This window comes from Microcebus murinus, chromosome 13 (genome assembly GCF_040939455.1).
Source record: "Microcebus murinus isolate Inina chromosome 13, M.murinus_Inina_mat1.0, whole genome shotgun sequence".
In the NCBI taxonomy this organism is placed as follows: domain Eukaryota; kingdom Metazoa; phylum Chordata; class Mammalia; order Primates; family Cheirogaleidae; genus Microcebus; species Microcebus murinus.
The window spans coordinates 4,545,959-4,566,455 of NC_134116.1; the positions used below are offsets into that span (position 1 = coordinate 4,545,959).

Sequence of the window (20,497 nt, forward strand, 5' to 3'; positions counted from 1 at the left end):
GGGCCTGCTCCAGTGTCACCTGCTCGAGAGCCATTCACCGACCCCGGGCGAAGAAGCAGCCCTCGCTGTCACTCCAGTTTTTATTGTAGAACTGCTGTATGTTGCATACTGCTCTGCTGGTTACTGTCATCCCTCCCTGTAAGAATGGATGTTTGTGGAAACGGGGTCCCGGTCTGTTTTACTCACTGCTACTGTCAGCACAAACAACAGAGCCCCAAGAGTGCCTGCAAAATAAATAGGTCAAATCATGTCTGTTGAACAAACCAAGAGTAGCAGAAGCCAAACTGCTTTTAGAAAGAGAGTAACAATGTAAGGGGAGGAAAGGAAGGCACTGCACACAGACTGTTCACAGAAGAGACATGGCAACATCCAGGGAGGGGCTGGCAGGGCAAGTCCAAGGAAGTAGCAGAGCTGTGGGAACATGTTTTGGTTGTTAATTATGGATTAACAACAGATTAATAGATTACTTCTCAGGAAAGACTCTTTCTATTAATATTATATTTTGTCTTGAATGCTGATCTGGTTGATGTTTGTATCAGTAACGTGAAATCTATTATTTGTAGATAATATTGACAGAATCAAGATTCAAAAATGCCTAGACAATGGGTTAAAAGACAGGTAAGAAGAAAGTTAGCAGAGCTAAATGTGAGACCCCCACACTTAGGTTGAGAGCCAAATGACAACGCCCACGGGAACTAAGGCAGTGGCCGGTGGGGTCACATAGGCGTGTCATGTCGAGTTCCACCACCTCCCATCTGGGTGTCCTTGGGCAATGGTATGAGGCCCCCTAAGCTTTTCTTCCTCCTTTAGAGACACTAATACCTACTTTGTATCATCTTTATGAGGCCAACTGAGGTCGCCCATATAAAGAACATGAAAGAGTGGTGATACGTTGGTAAATGCATGATTACTGTGTTTCCCTGAAAATAAGACAGGGTCTTATATTTATTTTTCCTCAAGAAGACACCCTAGGGCTTATTTTCAGGGGATGTATTGTTGTTGTTGTTTTTTTTTTTTATTTTTTTTTTTGAGACAGAGTTTCACTTTGTTGCCCAGGCTAGAGTGAGTGCCATGGCGTCAGCCTGGCTCACAGCAACCTCAAACTCCTGGCCTCAAGCAATCTTACTGCCTCCGCCTCCCAAGTAGCTGGAACTACAGCCATGCGCCACCATGCCCAGCTAATTTTTTCTATGTAATTAGTTGGCCGATTAATTTCTTTCCATTTATAGTAGAGACGGGGTCTCGCTCTTGCTCAGGCTGGTTTTGAACTCCTGACCTTGAGCAATCCACCCGCCTCAGCCTCCCATAGTGCTAGGATTACAGGCGTGAGCCTCTGCGCCCGGCCTGGATGTGTTATTTTTTTTTAAGTACAGTACAACAGTCTACACTTATTCAAACATAGTTAAGTCGTCTTCTTCTGGAACATCATCATAACTCTCCGAACCCCGAATTCCATCCTGAATTTTTTGCGACACCATTTCCTTTAAAACCGTTGGCCCCAATCTCTCCTGTCGAGCAATAGAGCTCTCCTGGGGCAGATGAGAAGGGCTGCTCGTCTTCTTTCCCACTCCTCAATGACATGCGAGGGTTGTACAGATATGCTGTGTAGCCATGCCCATCACTAGGGCTTATTTTCGGGGTGGAGCTTATATTGCACAAATGCCTAGAAATCCTGCTAGGGCTTATTTTATGGATAGGTCTTATTTTCAGGGAAACACAGTACTAATAAGTGTTCTGTATTATTATTTACTGCAGCATTCCAACATGAACCAAAAATCTTATGTGATTGCCCAAAACAAGGAAACCACAGGCTCCACCAGTGAAAGCACAGAGAGAGGCCTGCCACAGGAAGCAAAAGTTCCACCATGCACCTTCAGGTCTAGGTTCCTCGTTTCAAAAAGTGCCATTAACAAACCCACCCTTACCTGGGAGAACGAGACTAAACTGCTCAGGGTGCTGAACCACGCCACGGCTGGGGCTTCAGAGATGGCCGTGCGAGGGAAGACAACCGAGAGTGTGGGTGTCGTTTTGGGGAATCGCTCCTGAAAGCCCTGGGCAGAAGCACGAGGACTAATTCCCAGAAACCAGAGAAGGTGCTGCATGGGGATGAGAGCTCTCTCGTGGTGTAGACGCCTTACTGCACAGCAATAAAATGGGTGACTATTCATGCAGTTGTCTCAGAAGCGAGTTCTTTACTCATTGAGGAATACACAATCTCTAAGGTTTCTTCCAGCTCTAAGAAACTCCAATTCTATAATCATAAGTTAGCATAATTACCTTATTACTGATAGTATGTGTTACATGTATCTAGTACTTAAAAACTCCTTCTGACAGTGTTACCTCTTTACCTTCAACTCCATTTGATTACTCTTTTTTAGAGTGACCCCCATCACATCTGCCCAATAATCCACTGCTGAAGAGAAGCTGCTTTTCTGCTGAGACACCCACAAAGACTTACCCCAGTTTCTGCAGGTTGCACTGTGGCTGCTTGGCCTTTTCACACAGAGTTCTGACTCCTGAGTCTCCCAAGGCATTCTCGCCCACGTAGAGTCTCGTCAGGGAACGACTGGCGCTCAGGACTGAGGCGAGATCCTGACAACACGCCGACGTGAGGCAGCAGCTGACCAGCCTTGAGTGGAGACGGAAGAACGTCAGGGTCATGGCCCTCACCCGCTTCCCACCATGAAATAAGGAAGCGCTGGCACCTGCCGCTGCCCCTATTCCAGTCCACAGCTGGGGAGGGGGTGAATCCAAGCTCTGTATCAATTTCTGGTTGATATTTGGTGGAATAACAAGTAAGCACTTTCCAAGCTCGTCCCAGCACTACCTCTTCCCAGCTCCCTGCATCTATTTGTATTGTGGCAAAATATATGTAAGATAAAACTTACCATTTAACCATTTTTCAGTACGCAATTCAATGGCCTTAAGTACATTCACATTGTTACACAACCATCACCACCATCTATTAATATCTCCAGAATTCTTTTCCTCTTGCAAAATTGAAACTCTGTACCTACTAAACAACTACCCACTTCCCCTTCCTCCAGCCCTGGTAACCATCATTCTACTTTCCATCCCTATGCATTTCACTGTCCTATGTACCTTATATAAGTGGAATTGCACAGTACTTGCTCCTTTGTATCTAACTTATCTCACTTAGCATAACGTCCTAAAGGGTCATCCATGCTGTAGCATGTATCAGAATTCACTTTAAGGCTGTTATGTATACAAATAGCACTTTTTAATCCATTTATCCATCAATGGACATTTGGGGTTATTGCTACCTTTTAGCTATTATTAATGCTGCTATGATGTAGGTTATAGACATACATTCAAGTCCCTGCTTTCAAGTCTTCTGCAGATATACCCAGAAGTGGGTGGTGGCTCCAATGGTAGTTCCCTGCTTAATGAATTATGTGTTTTTTAAGGAATCACCGTGCTGTTTACCTCAGAGCTGTACCATTTTACATTCCCACCAGTGATACACGAGGCTTGCAATTTCTCCACACCCTTGCCAACACTTGTTTTCCAGTTATCTCATTTGTTTGTTTTTGTTTTATAACAGCAATCCTAACGGGTGTGAATCAGCCCTACCATTTTTAAGTGTCTTCTTCTCTCCTTTTTCAGAATTCAATTCTCCCAGAAGGATTTAGTGAAGGACTGCATACAATCTCAAGTGTCTGCATTGCTTTGGCACCATTTTTCCTATTCAGTGTGGGGGCCGAGGGCGGGTCATGATGTTCCAAAGCTCTTGGAAGGCAATGCATTACACTGTTCTATTTCCTCAGCTAGACTGCAAGTATTGCAACTTAAAGGCAGGCATCGTTTTTCTTATTATTATTTATGCTCCTTGTCAGGGCTCAGTCTGTGGCTTTCCCCACGAAAACACTGACTGACTGAACTATCAGCAGACACCCAGAGGGGAACACGGAAGTCCTGTGGGAGCCAAGGCCATTCTCCCGCCAAAGCTTAGCCCGCCGTGCCTGCTCCAAGCCGGAGCTGCCGCGGACGAGCGCGGACTCACCACAGCTTCTCCAGGTTGCAGAAGAGATGCTTCAGTCCCGCGCACAGAAGTCTGATTCCGAAGTCGCCCAGGGCGTTGTCGCTCAGGTCCAACTCCGCCAGCTTCTGGTTGCTGCTCAGGACCAAGGAGAGGTCGAAGCAGCACAGATGGGAGAGGCCGCAGCGGCCCAGCCTGCACGCCAAGCACAGCGCAGGAGTCAGGCAGCCCGGCCTCGCCCGCCCCAGCCGGAGCCTGGCCGCCGCGCCGGCAGGGCGCGCTCCCGCGTGGTGAGGGGAGACTGACGACGTCTCGAGGAAGCACCGCCCGAGCCAAGAACTCCGGACACAGCCGGGACACCCCGGCAAGGCGGCTCCCGGGCTCCCTGCGACCGCGGCGTGGAAGCCAGCCGGCGGGCTCCCCGCGTCAGTGGCGCCGAGCACTGTGACTGACCCGGGCGTGTAAGCGCCACGTTCCCGGCGCGGAAATGAAAAGAGTGGCGGGCGTGCCCTCCACCTCTGCGGCGCGCTGGCGGCGGAGGCGTCCGCAGCTGGGGCTGCTCCGGCTACAGGTGTAGCCGCCGGCGTGGCGTCTGCGCCCGCGCCGCCCGCCCGGCGTGAACCCGGCAAGCCCTCCCCCACACGGCCCCTCCCCCCCACACGCCCTCCCCCACACGGCCCCCACACGCCCTCCCCCACACGGCCATGAGCCCAGCACGCCCTCCCCCCGCACACGCCCTCCCCACACACCCTCCCCCCACACGGCCGTGAGCCCAGCACGCCCTCCCCCACACGCCCCCCCCACGGCCTCCCCCACACGCCCTCCCCCCACACACGCCCTCCCCCCCACGGCCTCCCCCACACGCCCTCCCCCACACGGCCATGAGCCCAGCACGCCCTCCCCCCCCCACACGCCCTCCCCACACGCCCTCCCCCCACACGGCCGTGAGCCCAGCACGCCCTCCCCCACACGCCCCCCCCACGGCCTCCCCCACACGCCCTCCCCCCACACACGCCCTCCCCCCCACGGCCTCCCCCACACGCCCTCCCCCACACGGCCATGAGCCCAGCACGCCCTCCCCCACATGCCCTCCCCCACCCCGCCGTGACTCCAGCCTGCCCTCCCCCACACGCCCGCCCTCCCCCACACGCCCGCCCTTCCCCACACGCCCTCCCCCACACGCCCGCCCTCCCCCACACGCCCGCCCTTCCCCACACGCCCTCCCCCACACGCCCGCCCTTCCCCACACGCCCTCCCCCACACGCCCGCCCTTCCCCACACGCCCTCCCCCACACGCGGCAGCACGCAGCCCCAGCTCGCCAGTGGCCTCACACACAGCGCGCACACACACACACACCCCGCCGCCACCACCACCGCCGCCAAGGAAAACAGCACTTCCTCCCGGTCCTGGGGGCAAGAACAACATTCCAGCTACTTTCCAGGGCAGCAGCTCATCTGTCCTAGACAGCCTGGTGAGTTCCTTCCTTTTTGTCCCCATCTTTATACCAACTCTAAGCAAATGAACAACTAGATCTCCAGGTATCTGCAAAACCTCTCGCTATTGCCTCAGCTTCCCTGTTTGTGTCTCACTCTCTGGACTCCCCCGGGGCCACCCCTGGGGTGGTGAGGACGGTGCCATGGGTGAAGCTGGAGAAGCAAGGTTAAGTGCCCAAAACAGCCAGAGCCTTGCAGACAAGAAGAGGATTTAACATATCAAAAGGCCAAAGAAAATGTATTTAAGCAAGGGAATGGCACCATCAAGCTAGGATTTTCTAAATGACCCTCTGCCTTTCAAGTGCAGAAGGGGTCTGCAGGGGCCAAAGCAGATATCGGCAGACCAGACAGCCAACACGCATCCACGCCTCATTCTTGAGCACTAACACATACTAAGCTGTCCAGACATTGCAAAGATAATGGCAAGACAGACAAATGTGAACCCTACCTCGAAGAGCTGATAGCCAGGAAGCCACTGCAACGTCAGGCAAGCTGCGGTGGCTGTTGGACCCAGACTGGCGGAGTGAGGATGAGGAACAGTGGGCAGTGGCTTGTGCAGTGTGCAAAATTGATAAGACTGGTGACGGGTGAGTATGATGAGCAAGACAGGAAGGTATGAAAACATCGCAGAGCTGTGGGCTTTCCTACTGGGTATGCTGCGTGTGAAAATGCAGGTGCCTGCGTGCATCCACGTGCATCCACGGAGCAAGCGACACACAGCTGAGAAGCCGCCGGGGACCCGTGCGCAGCAGAGGCATGTGAGTCTGACTCACAGCGCAGGCTGAGAGCAAGCACGTTACTGACAACGTCACAGGAGATTCCCTGTGACATTCCAACCAATACCAAGTATTTTCATGGTTTCTAGCTCAAACCATTGTAATATATGATGAAACTGTCTCAATTCTCATCTACGAACATGGCCATGAGGAAACAGAAGATATCGAAAGTCATGGTTTTTGTTGTACCAACGCAAAATGACTTTCTTTTCAGTTTCCCGCTTATACTTCCCCATCCAAAATTTCCCGGACAGCCAGTCTCCAGTTCCCTCTGCCTTCTCACTTGTGGTGGGCTGAATTGTGTCCCCCTCAAAATGCTCATGTCGAACCCCTAACCCTCAGGACCTCGGAATGTGATGGTATTTAGAAATAGGGTTTTTTAAGATGTAATTAGGTTAAAAGAGGTCACCCATGTGGACCCTCAACCATTCTGACCGGTGTCCTTAAAGGAAGAGATCAGGACACAGACACACCCAACAGGAAGACAGTGTGCAGGTGCAGGGAGAAGACAGCCGTCCGGAAAACAAGCCAACGGGAGAGGCCTCAGGAACCAGCCCTGCCACACGTTGAGCTTGGACTCAGCCTCCTGGACTACGAGAAGATAAATTCTGTTGTTTAAGCCACTCAGTCTGTGGTACTTTGTCATGACAGCCCTAGGAGAGTAACATACCACTGACCCAGTCCCTGAGCTCTTTCTCCAGAGTCTCCTGTCTCTCCGCCTCCTTGTCACACACGCGCACGCACGCGCACACACGCACGCACACGCACGCACACGCACACACAGGGACTTACCACAGTCTTTGAATGTTACAGCCAGGATCCCGGAGCGCCTCACACAGCACCCGCATCCCCGGGTCCCCCAGCGTGTTGTCGCTGAGGTCCAGCTCAGTGAGGCTCGGGTTGGTGCTTAGAACCGAGAAGAGGCCCCGGCAAAAGTTGGAAGTCAGATAGCAGTTCACCAATCTAGAAATTGGAAGGAAGAAGGAGAGAAAAGAAAATCAGCCTCTCCCAGTAACAAACTGGAGCTGGCACCAGGGGCACCAGTTCAGAGAACGGACTCGCAGGGGGAAGAAATGGGTCACAAAACCAAAAGTCCTTCCTGGAGGAACAAAGAGGCTGGTGAGCCTTGGCAAGACCAGCTCTCACACTTCATGTTGGGAAGAGCGTGAGCCTATGACTCTGGCTGACCCTGGGTGGGCGGCCACTAGCCTCTCCCTTGGTGTCCTTCTCCTCCCTCCTCGTCCACTGTCCTGCCCATGAGAACCCGGCACTCTGTACTGAACGTCCCAGAAAGCAGTCCTCACACTGGCTGCACACAGCATCAGGGCTGCTCTCAAAAGTCCTGAGGCCAGGCCACACCCATGGCAATAAAGTCTGGGACCAGGGTACATGGGTATTCTCCAGAATTCCAGGTGACTCCAACGTGCGGTCACACGTGACTCCCCGGGGCTCTTGTTCCGATGTGGAGTCTGACCCTCTGGGTCTAGGGCTGGCTCCGCGATTCGCACTGACAGGTGCCGGGCAGGGGCCCACACTGCTGGTTCTCGGGAGGCTGCGGGACACAAAGCAAGCTCCCGCCCTCGGGAAGGCAGCTGCCGTCTGGAGAGACGATGCCCAGCTTCTTCCCCAGGCGCAGTCAGAGTCTCCGCGAGCCTTCCTCGCAGCGTGCGAGCCCGCCAAGACTCTCGCCCTGCCCACCTCGCTGCAGGGCCCTGATGAGTGGGTCTGCCTCTTTCTGCCTTTCTCTCCCCCCCTCTCCCATTGCTATGGTCTAAATGCCTGTGCCCCCTAAAATCTGTATGTTGAAATACCCTCAACATGCTGGCATTAGGTAGTTGGGGTCTTTGGGATGTGCTTGGGTCCTGCGGGTACAGCCCTCATGGAAGCGATTACTGGCCTTACAAAAGGGACCGGAGAGCTGCCTTCACCCTAAGAGGACGCAGCGAGAAGGTGCCGCTGTGAACCAGGAGTGGGCCCTCACCAGACGGCAAGACCGCGGCTGCCTTGAGCGTGGACTTCCCAGCCTCCAGGACTGTGAGAAATAACTTTCTGTTGGTGTCTATAAGCCACCCGGCCCATGGCACTTCAGCAGAGCCACCCAGATGGACTAAGACACCGAGTCTCTTTTCTAGCCATTGTGAGCTACCTGCCGCTGTTGAAACGCGCCCTGCTGTCCTGTGCAAGCCGCTGACCCCACCGCTCCCTCGGTCTGGACCGCCCCTCGTCCACACCCAGGTCTCCCGCCCTCCTCTCTCAGGATCCAGCTGGGCGCAACACCTCCCTCAGCCTGCCTCCTGCTGGCCAAGGCCCCCGACGTGCTCTGCGCCTTCCGCCAGGGCTCTCCTCGGCCCACAGCCCTCCGCCGTCCGCCCTCGTTCCCGACTATCCCGGCAGCCAGGACTCAAGTCCCTGTGAGCAGGACCTGGACCCCAGCACCACTGCAGCCTCAGTGGGCGGTCAGTCAGTCCTTTGTGGCCAAACGGTGACGTCCAGGCCTAGAGAGAGCTGAAACTCACTGCTGCCCGTGGAAGGGCCCAGCTCCTCCATCCTGCCCATGGGAAGTGTCTTCTATGGAGAGCAAAGCCACGCGGCCACCTCCCCACAGCCACTGCGGCCGCCCTGCGGGAGGGCAGGGGGCACTGAACAATAAACCAGGAAGGGACTCAGAAGTCAGGTGACTCAACCCCTTCCCTGTTCAGACATCAGCAACTGGCTTCCGGGAGCTTCCACTCCCCTAGCAGGTCTGTGAACACACCCTCCAGGGCGTGCTTTTGGCAACAGCCTCATACAAAGCAACACAGGGGCCTAGGAGAAAGGCCCTCACCTTTCCAGCTCTGTTTGCCTCGATTCACCCTCATTATATTTGTTTCAAAAAATCTGTGTCCCTCCCCACTGGCATCTGCACATCATTTTCTCAAACTACGTTCATGACCTTGTTCAACCCTTTACCTTCTTCTCTACTCATCCATGTCCTACCAATCCTTTAAGAGAGGCTCAAACTTTACTTTTCTTAGAAAGCCTCCCCAGCTTCCAACTTGAAGGACCCCCTGTCCCCTGTGTTCCTGGGACAGAGAGATTCTGGGGTTGTTTTACCCCTTAGGCTCTGACTGCCATGCATTAGCGCTCCAAGTAGATTACAAGCAATTTAAGTTGGCAAACATTTGTATGCAATCCTATGTCCCATCTAATATGTGGTGCTGGACTGGCATTCCCTAAACTCTCATTTCTTGTTTTATTGTGGTTCCTTTTCTCATCCCATTTACCTATCCACCATAAGTCACTCTCTGCCAATGTAGGGCTCTGGCAAAAATGGGTGATGGTGGCATTATATAGCTCTGGTAATTGTATTTAGAAAATAGTTGAAAAGAGAGGAGAGGAAGAAAGTGCCAAGAAAAAGGTGGCCAACAGGTATGTGAAAAAATGCTCAACATCACTAATCAGCAGAGAAATGCAAGTCAGAACCATAATGAGATATCATCTCATCCCAGTTGATATGCCTTTTATCTAAAAGGTAATAACAAACACTGGCAAGATGTGAAGAAAGGGAACTCTCATACATTGTTGGAGAGAATGTAAATTAGTGCAACCACTAGAGAGAACAGTATGGAGGTTCCTCAAAAAACTAAAAACAGAACTACCATATGATCCAGCAACTCCACTACTGGGTATATATTCAAAAGAAAGGCAAGCAGTGCATGGAAGAGGCATCTGCACTCCCGTGTTTATTGCAGCACTATAGCCAAGATGTGGAATCACCCTAAGTGCTCCATGGACGAATGGATACAGAAAATGTGGTGTATATATATATATATATATATAAAATGGAATATTATTCATATTATATCATTTCGAAGAATGAAATCCTGTCATTTGCAGCAACATGGAGATGAAACTGGAGGTCATTATATTAAGTGAAATAAGCCAAGCACAGAAAGACAAATGTCACATGCTCTCACCCATATGTGAGAGCTAAAAATTTTAAAAATTGAACTCAGGGAGACAGAGAGTAGAATGACGGTTACCAGAGACCGGGAAAGGTAGCAGGAAGGTGGGGATATAGTGGGGATGCTAATGGGTGCAAAAATATAGTTAGAGAGAATGAACAAGATATAATATTGGATAGCAAACCGGGGGACTATAATCAACAATAAGTTGACTTACAATAAGTGATTGTATTCTTTAAAATAACTAAAAGAGTGGAATTGGAATGTTCCAAACACAAAGAAACGATAAATGCTTGAGGTAATGGATAGCCCAGTTACCCTGATTTGAGTACTGCCTGTATCAAACATCACATGCACCCTATAAATACAGGAGGGCTGTCCAGAAAGTATCCAGCCATGTGGATACCTTACAACAAAAGGTCACATGGCTGGATACTTCCTGGACAGCCCTCCTGTATACCTATTATGTGCCCATAATAATTGAAAATTTAAAAGAGAGAACAGAAAAAGGTGGCCAGAAAGCAGACGGCATGTTCTTCTACCTGCCAGAAGCTGAATTTCCTTACCGATGAGAACAGGCAGCATGAGGACCTGGGAGGACACACCGGACCATGTCAAGGTATCGACCTTCCTCCTCCTCCTCTTCTTCCTCCTTAGGTGTGTTATGGAGAAACCCCAGGGAAAGTGATTGTACACTACGACAGTTTGCAATACAAAAAGAAGAAACCACATGGTCCATTCTGGTGGAGAGATTGATCTCAATTTTGGGGAAGTGGTTCATGGCCCTTTGCACAAAATCCTCCTCCTGCATCTCGTACAAACAGTAGAACAATTCCAGCTGGCTGGGCTGGATCTGCAGCTTCTTGGCCTTGGCGTTCACTTCCATCCATTTCAGCAGCTCCAGCCTGATCTGCTGAGAGATCTTGCAACTTAATTTCTTCTCCAAATAGGAGGTCCTCTCCTGGTTTACAAGGCCAAAGAGGAAACGGACAACAAAAATCAAATACCCCTTCTCAAACTTGCCATAGTTTTCAAGAAGGGCTGTCACATCTCGGTTCGGAAGCTTTGAACAACTCCCCAGTGCAGTCCTCATCTCTCCCTCTTCCTCCTCTTCCAGCAGGTAGTACATGGCAGCAAAGAACTCCTGGAAAGTCATGTGGACGAAGCTGTAGAACTTCTCGCAGTCCACTTCCTTCTGGAACAGGTTCATCCTTAGGAAAGCAGACACATCCACCTTCTGCAGGCCATGATTCCTGAGGTCAGACTCCTCAAAGAGGATTTTCTGGTTCCAGATTCCATCTGCGGCCAAAGAGCAGAGCCCCCGAAGGTGGTGGGAGAGGGGGTGCTCCTGGCTCCCTCCCCGGGACTGCAACAAACTGGAAAGGAAGAAGACGTACACCGCAGTGGTGGTCTTGGACGTCTGGGCCAGACTCTTGCCACTCTCCATCTGCTGCTTCAGTCCAGTGCACACGATCCAGCAGACTAGGGGGATGAAGCACATGGTGAAGAGGACCTCGTTCTCCTGGATCAGTCTGAAGGCTTCCCTGGCTTGTGCCTCGTCAGAGAAGTACTTGAAGAAATACTCCTTCCTTTTGGCCTCTGAGAAACCCAGGATCTCTATGTGACGGGGATGGTCCAGCAAGTGCTGCAGTTTCTCCAGGGCCACGGGTCTCGTGGTGATGAGCAGAGAGGCCTCGGGAAGTAGCCTCTTCCTGATGAGGCTGCTCAGGAGAATGTCCCCACGCTCGGCCTTCTGCCAGTCGGTGCAGAGTGCCCCTACATGCTCGTCAAAGGCACCCTGCAGCTCATCAAAGCCATCCATGAGGAAGAGGATCCTGGAGGGCTTGCTGACAATCTTCCCCACGGGCGGGTTCGGGTCAGGGCAGCAGCTAGCGATCAGGTCCCTCAGACTCCTCCGTGTCACCAGGCTCACCTCCCGACAGTGGATGTAGAACAGATAGTCAAACTTGTCTTGGTAGAGCTTCCCCGACGCCCAGTCCAACATAATCTTCCTAGCCAGTATAGTCTTCCCAATGCCTGCCGCTCCCTGAAACACCACCGTGTGCACAGGCTCGGAGTGCTCGTCATCCGGGTCAAACAGCAGCTCCATCTTAATGGGACTCACGGGCTTGTCCCACGTCTTGGTCCTGCCGATGGCCAGGAGCTCGTGCTCCCTCTCCTGCTGGCTGCAGTGCTCCTTGACGAGCTGCAGCCGCGTGTAGCGCTTGTTGAGGTTCACGCTCTCGCCCAGGCGGGCGTTCCTGTCTTCGATGCACTGGAATCTGCTCCTCATGTGCTTCCTGTACTGCTTGCAGTAATCTACGGCAGAGACAGAAAGTCAGGCTTTGGGACAAGCCCACACACATCCACCTAGGCAGGAGCAAGTGACTCTGAGCGACTGGCAGCTGGAGTGGAGAAATGGAAAGGGCAGTTCCTCTCCACTGCTTGCGTACAAAAGGTCCCAGAAACTCTGGCGTCGATTTTTCATATACACAGTTGAGCATAAGACCAGTGCTGTCTATGCAGCCACCAGCCAGAAAACCCTGTTTTTCAGCCTTAAGTAATGTGTAGCCCATGCCTTTTAAAATGTGAAACACCTAATCCCCTCTCCCCAGGTTCTGGGGCTGTAAGGAACCAGGCAACCAGGAAGCTATTTCTTCAGCTGACGGTGAATTTCCTGAGACATGCCTTCACATCCCCAAAGAGCAGGGGCATGTACAGTGGCCAGGCTTCCCAGCGCCTCCTGAACCAGGTCTCAAAGCCCAATTGGAAGCACTACCGATTGCTTACCTTTCTTCTTTTTACAAATAGAGATTCTGGAAAGGTAGCCCAGTAAACCCATCCATTCTTCTTCAATGCTCTCTTCGCGGCATATCACAGGGGTATTAGAAACATGTGCATTATCTGAACATAAAAGGAAAAAAAGTACAAAGTGTCAGAAACCAGAACTCTTAACTCAGAGGATGCAACGACACCCAGCCTAATACTTGGCATGGATCAAGATGCCCCACACGTCTCCCAAATTAAAACATGGCTCAGAGTTGCTGCTGACAGGTGTGTAGTCAAAAGTCCAGCTGGGAGCATCCCTACACTCATTTCAAAACAATGGCTGTCACCTACCTGCCAACCACTGTGCTCCCACTACATCCAGTCTCAGAATCTCTTTCCCAGGCCCAGAAATCGATCAGCAAACATGTGAAATAGGCAACACTTATTTTACCCTCATTTGTCTTTGGCAGTCCCTGGCACACTGATTTTGAAGCCATCTTCAAGCCCTCCAATATCCCCCAAGAAGGCCCTAGGCTAAGGATCACCCTTCCCTAACTCCAAATGCTTGTGATCTATTTTACCCACATCTTGTGCTTTCAGGTTTAAATTTCTGGGTATTTAAGAGTAAGGATTACCAATCTGTTTCATGTCTAATCTGATGGTTCAGAATCCTGGCTGAGTCACCCAGGAAGGTTTAAAAAGGTTTTAAAATACCAACTCCAGGACTCCAGCCCCAGAGATTCTTTTTCAATCCATCTGAGGTGAGGCCCAGGCGCCCGCACATAGTCAAAGCTCTCAGGTGCTCCCGACATGCACCCACAGCTGAGAACCACAGGTCTAAACAGTCACTAGATAACACGTCCCATAGAGGAGTGTCACAGGAGAAATGGAGGCATGGTAGAGCAAGAGCTGTCACCAAGGGAAATATGTGAGACAGACAGCTTTAGGTGGGTAGGAACCGCCTAAGAGTGACATAAATGATTCTTGGTAATCTCCTACTTATTCTGAAAGCAAATGCTGTTGGTAACCTGATCAAAAAAAAAAAAAAATCCAAACATATAACTCAAACCAAAACCAAAGACTAATTCTTACCTAAAGCCTAACCCTAGCTCAGAAAAAAATAATAATAATTTCTAACCCTCGTTAATAATTTTGCTGCCTCAAGATTCAGATATGGAGGCCCATAAGACACAGTGGTTAACAGCTGGGCTTTGGTCAAAGACACACCTGGCTTGTTATCCTGGCATCGGCTCTGACTAGGAAGCAGCAGTTAGAACTCTTCCGGGCTCATTTCATTCATCTGAAAGTTGGGACAGCATCAGTAACTACCACATGGAGTTCTTGAATGTGAAACAGAATCCGTAAACATTGCTTAGGCAGGTACTTCCGCAGCTATGATTATTATACTTTCATTTGGTTATATGAGTATGTAGTATTGACACAATTATAATTGTGTTTTAATCGCAACCACATGTGGTATGAGGAGCTGGATGGAAACCTGGAGGCAGGTCCAGGCATAGAGAGATCCGGAAAAAGTGGGAGTAATAAGGGCAGGTTCCTAGAGGTGGGTGAAATCTGAGTTGGGTTCCTAAAGAAGTTAGAAAAAGCAAACTGTTTTCCCCCCATCTTCTCATAGTACTACCATGAGAGGAAGAAGCCAAGACAATACAAAAAGTGATTTTTTAAAAAAAACATACTAACTTCTGTGTATTAAAGGACACAATCAACAAAGTGAAAAGGCAACTTATATAATGGAGAAAATATTTGTAAATCATATCTCTGATAAGGGGTTAATATCCAAAATATATAAAGAACTCCTACAAGTCAACAATAAAAAACAACCTGATTAAATGATGGGTAAAGGACTTGAACATATTTTTCTCCAAGAAAATAAATATAAATAGCCAACAAGCACTTGGAAATGTGTTTCACATCACTTGTCATTAGGGACATGAAAACAAAACTACAACGACATGCCGCCTCACACTCGTCACAATGGCTACTATCAGGAAGAAAAACATGGAATAACAAGTGCACACGAGGACATGGAGAAACTGGAGCCCTTGCGCACTGTGGGAACAGAGAATGGTGCAGATGCTATTGAAAACAGCAGGGCAGTTCCTTAAAAAATCAAACATAGGATTACCATATGATCCAGAAATTCCACTTCTGGGCATATACCCAAAGTAATTCAAAGCAGGGTCTCAAAGAGATATTTCAATAATGCCTATAACGGCATGTTCACAATAATGAAAAGGCGGCAGCGACACAAATGTGGACGAGCTGTGGCACATCCCACACGGCGGGACGTCATTCAGCCTTTAACAGGGAATTCCGACATGAGTCACAATATGGACGAGCCTTGAGGACACGATGCTCAGGGACATAAGTCAGCCATAAAAAGACAACACTGTACAAGCGCACTTATATGAGGTGCCCAGAGTAGTCGAGTGCACAGGAAACATGATGGTGGTCACCATGCCAGGGACTGGGTGCGCGTGGCCCTCGACCTGAGTCCAAACTTCACAGAACAAACCCCTTTATTAAAAGGATCTGGGCCGGGCGCGGTGGCTCACGCCTGTAATCCTAGCTCTCTGGGAGGCCGAGGCGGGCGGATTGCTCAAGGTCAGGAGTTCAAAACCAGCCTGAGCAAGAGCGAGACCCCGTCTCTACTATAAATAGAAAGAAATTAATTGGCCAACTGATATGTATATAAAAAAAAAAATTAGCCGGGCATGGTGGCGCATGCCTGTAGTCCCAGCTACCCGGGAGGCTGAAGCAGGAGGATCGCTCGAGCCCAGGAGTTTGAGGTTGCTGTGAGCGAGGCTGACGCCACGGCACTCACTCTAGCCTGGGCAACAAAGTGAGACTCTGTCTCTAAATAAGTAAATAAATAAATGGATCTGTTCTGGAAAATGTGGATTCGGTCAAAAGGCTGCATTCAAGGATTCAGAAGGCCACAGGCTCCCCGGCCCGTGGGCGAGGAGGATGCCCAGTGGGGAGGTATGCTTAACGGGTAAGGGGTTTCAGTCTTGCAAGATGTAAAGCTTTCTGGAGGTTGGTTGCACAACAGTGTGAATGTACTTAACACTACTGAACTGTACAGTTAAAATTATTAAAATGGTAAATTTTATGTTATATGTACTTTACCAACTTTGAAAAAAAGGTCCTCCTTCCACTCACCCCACTCTGGCTCATCCCTCTTAGCTCTCTCATAAAGGTCTCTCCTGTTGATTGCAGCAAAAATCCACATGGCCATGGCCCATGCCTTCTCCTCCCCATTGAAATCAATCATCAGGGTGGCCAGGTCCACGTGGTCTGCCTTCTCTGTCTGGCCCCTCGGGAGTGAGATGCAGCCCTTTTGAGGAGGATAGTCTTCCAGATGCATTTTGAATTTCTTGAAGTCTACATCCTCCAGGTCCTCCAGGTACCTGGCCAGTGTGCAGCGGATGCTTGCCATCTTCATCTGCGGCCTTTGTCAGGGCCCTTGGGCTCCGGTCCACACCGGGATACCAGGCAGTGTGACAACAGCATATGCCTAAGAACAGTCTTTTTAAAAGTCTCCACTTGAACTAAATTATCAAAAACTCAGAAAACTCCAAGGGAAAAAATATTACATGGCTGCAACAAGTCACCATCATTAATTTCGAGAAGTGAGCCAAAAGCTTCCCTGAAGACTCTCCCTCGGGCCCCAAGCAGATGTCCCGAGCCATGGAAGAAGTTTCCCTACGGAGGAAAAATATGTAAATGAACCCAAAAACATGATCCTATTACAGGCCAAAATGAACCGCCACGTCATAATGCCTCCCTGACTGTCACCGAGAGAACCTCTGTCACTTTGGTTCGTGGGCTGTGACTGGACAAACCTCTTACTGTTCCCCCACATCAGTTTCCTTAGCTATAAAATGAGAGAGCAGAAGAGATTGTTTCCAAGTTCCTTCCAACTGAAGGCTCTGGCTCCTTACTTCTGTCTTGACCTGAGGGAAGACGGATGTGGGACAAAGGAAGGAAGAGGCTAGGAGATGAGTTTCTATGGTGATGAGAGCACGGCAGGTACATGGCTGGAGAGGGAGGAGAGAGAACAGGCACTATGAAGGGGGACGGCCTTCAACTGCCCTTCTATCAATCCATTCCTTGACAGAAACTAGAACTCAGGTGCATAAGGGGGAATAATGAACACACACATCTCCTTAATGTCTTTTTGCAAAACTCACAATTATAATAATTATTACAACTCATATCTATTCAGAGCTTCTCATGGGATAGGCACTGACTAATGTTTTTTCTCATCTAACCTGCACAAAGCTCTATGAAGTGTGTATATTCCTAGCCCCATTTTATGGATGTAGAGACTGAGTCTTAAGGAGACTAAGAAACTTGCCCAGGGGTTTGCAGCCAGGAAAGAACAGGGCCAGCATTTCTAACAGAAATCCTGACTTAACTAGGTGTTTCGGACAGAAACAAAAATGGAGACAACAAAACAGATGGTGAAAAGACAAATACACTTCCCCAACATCTATCGCAAATGTTTTTATTATAGTGTTCACCAACATAGTTTTCCTAACTAGACTTTGAGTTCCACAAAAGCTAGGAATCACCTGCTATATCCTTTGATCTTCCATATCTCCTAGAGTTTAGATGGATGAACAAGTTAGCTTTGTCTGGAATTGTTCCCTTATTTATGGCTTCATTTTACTCTATTTGGCAAAGCGACACAGCGATACCCAGCCATAGTGGTGCTCAAGAGAGGGAAAGGCTCAAGAAAACAGCAACACTCCCCAAATGGGAATTTATGTGACTGCAGTTCGATGTCCAAGACACCTCAGATTCACTCATCTGTCCTCTTCTATCTCCACTCATGCCTTTCTACTCCTGGCCTCATGAGCACCCCCAAATCCATCCCTATGTGTCCTAGGGGAGCTGGTCTCCAGACAGGTTTCTCGGCTCCACAGCCCCTCCCAGCTGTCTCCATCCGCACGGGGCTCCCACCTCTCCCCTCGTCCGCCTCACCCACACACTCCACCTTCATCCTCACCTCTCCCACCACTCACACACATGCACTGAGGCCCAAACAATGGCAAACATAAAAGGACATTGCAGAAACATTGCTGAAGGATGGGCCTGGAGGCTAGCAGAAGAAATTCTTAGTCCATTAACCAAGACAAGTTCTGCACTGTCGACACACCCTCCCCATTGCTCCCCCAGTTCTTTCGCCCGCCCTGCTCCACGGAGCTGGACTCACCCACACACCAGACTCAGGAACAGCCAGAGAGGAAATGCAACGAATTTATAGCGGTCAAAGCTCCAGCAGCGGCAGGAAGGATGTGGTCTCAGCATGGAGCGAACAGGCTTGCATCACAGGCGAAGCCGGAGAGACTAATGGTTACTCACAGAGCTGGATTTTCCAGACAGAACCAACAGTGCCCTCAAAACGGAGCCTGGGCTGTGCGCTGGGTCCGCCCGCCTCTCCTCCGAGGCGCCCTGCAGAAGCAACAGGGAAGGCCAGGCAAGCGGGCGGGCGTGAGGCTGGTGGTGCTCAGTCGGAGTTACCTCTGACACTCACAGCAGCCCAGTGAGTGCTATGACTGCCCGGTGACAGGGGGCAAGGGAAACTAAGGGCACACCAGAGCTAGTAAGTGAAGGATCTAGAGCACGGCCCGACCTTCAAACCCCAGACGGCATGCTCCCTCCCCTCACTGGAGGCGGCTGGCAGGCCGTGCAGGTTCTCTCCACCACGTGTTATTTTTAAGGCACAGATTCTACTCCCTGGCTTATTGGCTCACCTGTCTGACCAACAGTTATGGAGCAGCCTGCACATGCCAGGCATGAACTCAGAGCCTTGCCCTTAAGGAGCTAGAGCAGAGACAGACACACAGACCTGCTTCTGCAGCTCCACATGGTGGCTGTGGGACAACAGCCTGACAAAGGCAGAAGTTCGACAGGGCTTGGTGAGGGAGAGGGATCCGTCCAGTGAGCGTAGGGACCCTGGAGTGAGAAATTCCAAGTTCAGTGGAAGGGTGTTGGCAAGAGATTTAGTCTCTGTGTGCCTCAGTTTCCTCATCTGTAAAATGGGGACAATAATGGCACCTATCATAAAGGACTGTCAGAAGGACTGAGTGAAGGGGTAAATGGGAGGCCTTTAGAACTGAGACTAGTACAGAGAAGCTGGTGTCAGCGGTTGGTTCCCACTACTGCCACCGTTGCTATGGATCTGCCAGTACAGAATGCTCTGAGAGATGAAGGAGAGGGAAGTGAGAGCATGAGAGCAGACCTGAGTTTCAGTGAACCACGTGCTGAATATTGTTAGGAGTTGAGGCAGAAGCAGCCAGGACTTCAGATGCTAAAGCTAGAGAAACAGCAGATCAAATATACTCAAAAAGAAAGGTGTTCATTGACTGAACAACGATTTTTGTTTGTTTGTTTAGTCAGGTGAATTAAGGTATAATTTATATACAGCAAAAATGCACACCTTTATAAAAACAGACATGTAGACTAATGGAACAGAATAAAGCCCAGAAATAAACCCAAGCATATATAGTCAACTAATTTTTGAGAAGGCCACCAAGAAGACACAATGGAGAAAGGACAGTCTCCTCAATAAATGATGTTGGGAGAACTGGCTTTCCACATGAGAAGAATAAGACAGGACCCTTGTCTTATACCATATATAAAAATTAACTCAAAATGTAATAAAAACTTAAATGTAAGACCTACGATTGGGACTGTGAAACTCATAGGAGAAAGCCTAATGGAAAACCTCTTTGATACTGGCTTTGGAAAGAAATTTTTTGATATCTCATCAAAAGTACAGGCAACAAAAGCAAAAATGAACAAGTGGGAATACATCAAACTAAAAAGTTTCTGTATAGCAAAGAAAACAATCAACAGAGTGAAAAGGAAGCCAATAAATTAGGAGAAAATATTCAGTAACTATATGTAAGATAAAAAGTTAACATCCAAAATATGTAAGAAATTTACACCCCTCAATCACAATAAAACAAATAATCCAGTCATTGCAAACTCAAAACCAGAAGGAAAAGAGATAAACATTCTTGGTTACAGAAGTAGTAGGTGTGGCTGGTCCGAAGGTAGTGAGTTATCTCACGTGATTGTTCACAGTCAGTTACAGATTGAACTCCTTGTTCTACTACTTTCCCCCCTCCTCACTACTGCACTTGACTAGTCTTAAAAAAAATAATAATAATAAAAAAAAAAAAAAGAAGTAGTAGGTGGTACTTGTGAGCCCTACATCAGCTGACTAAAAACCACTGACTAAGCATAAACACTTCAGTTTTCCACAGTCTCCACCATTCCCTACTACCTCTAAGATTCAGTCCATTACTCACATTTATATTGTCTGGTAGAAACTGCAGGAATTTCAATTCGCAACTCATGACATTCAGCCTTATCTTTAAACAACAATAATTTAAAAAAACCCAGTTACTTCATCAGAAAGAACCCACATCGGAGACAGTTCAGTTATACATATGGGGAAAAACCCAGTTATTTTAATA

General features: G+C 49.5%; 1 protein-coding gene across 6 annotated transcripts in view; it reads right to left on the reverse strand.

Annotated features, from left to right (window-relative positions):
• The window catches only part of NLRP3 (NLR family pyrin domain containing 3), a 69,134-nt gene extending 48,944 nt beyond the window's left edge, over nt 1-20,190 (reverse strand). For 2 of the 6 annotated variants that reach the window (XR_012922407.1, XM_076009271.1), the window contains exons 1-7: nt 18,226-20,190; nt 16,167-16,709; nt 13,005-13,118; nt 10,781-12,533; nt 7,063-7,233; nt 4,025-4,195; nt 2,459-2,629 (exon numbers count right to left, since the gene is read on the reverse strand). Coding sequence is in view for 5 of the 6 variants with exons in the window: in XM_076009271.1 (XP_075865386.1) it covers nt 2,459-2,629; nt 4,025-4,195; nt 7,063-7,233; nt 10,781-12,533; nt 13,005-13,118; nt 16,167-16,449 (2,663 nt within the window). In the remaining variant the exon portion in view is untranslated. Of the gene's footprint in view, nt 1-2,458; nt 2,630-4,024; nt 4,196-7,062; nt 7,234-10,780; nt 12,534-13,004; nt 13,119-14,210; nt 14,285-16,166; nt 16,710-18,225 lie in introns of those variants that run through there. The other 4 variants (XM_012751992.3, XM_012751996.2, XM_012751993.2 and 1 more) reach the window with 4 other exon arrangements.
• Nucleotides 20,191-20,497: the final 307 nt, after the last annotated feature.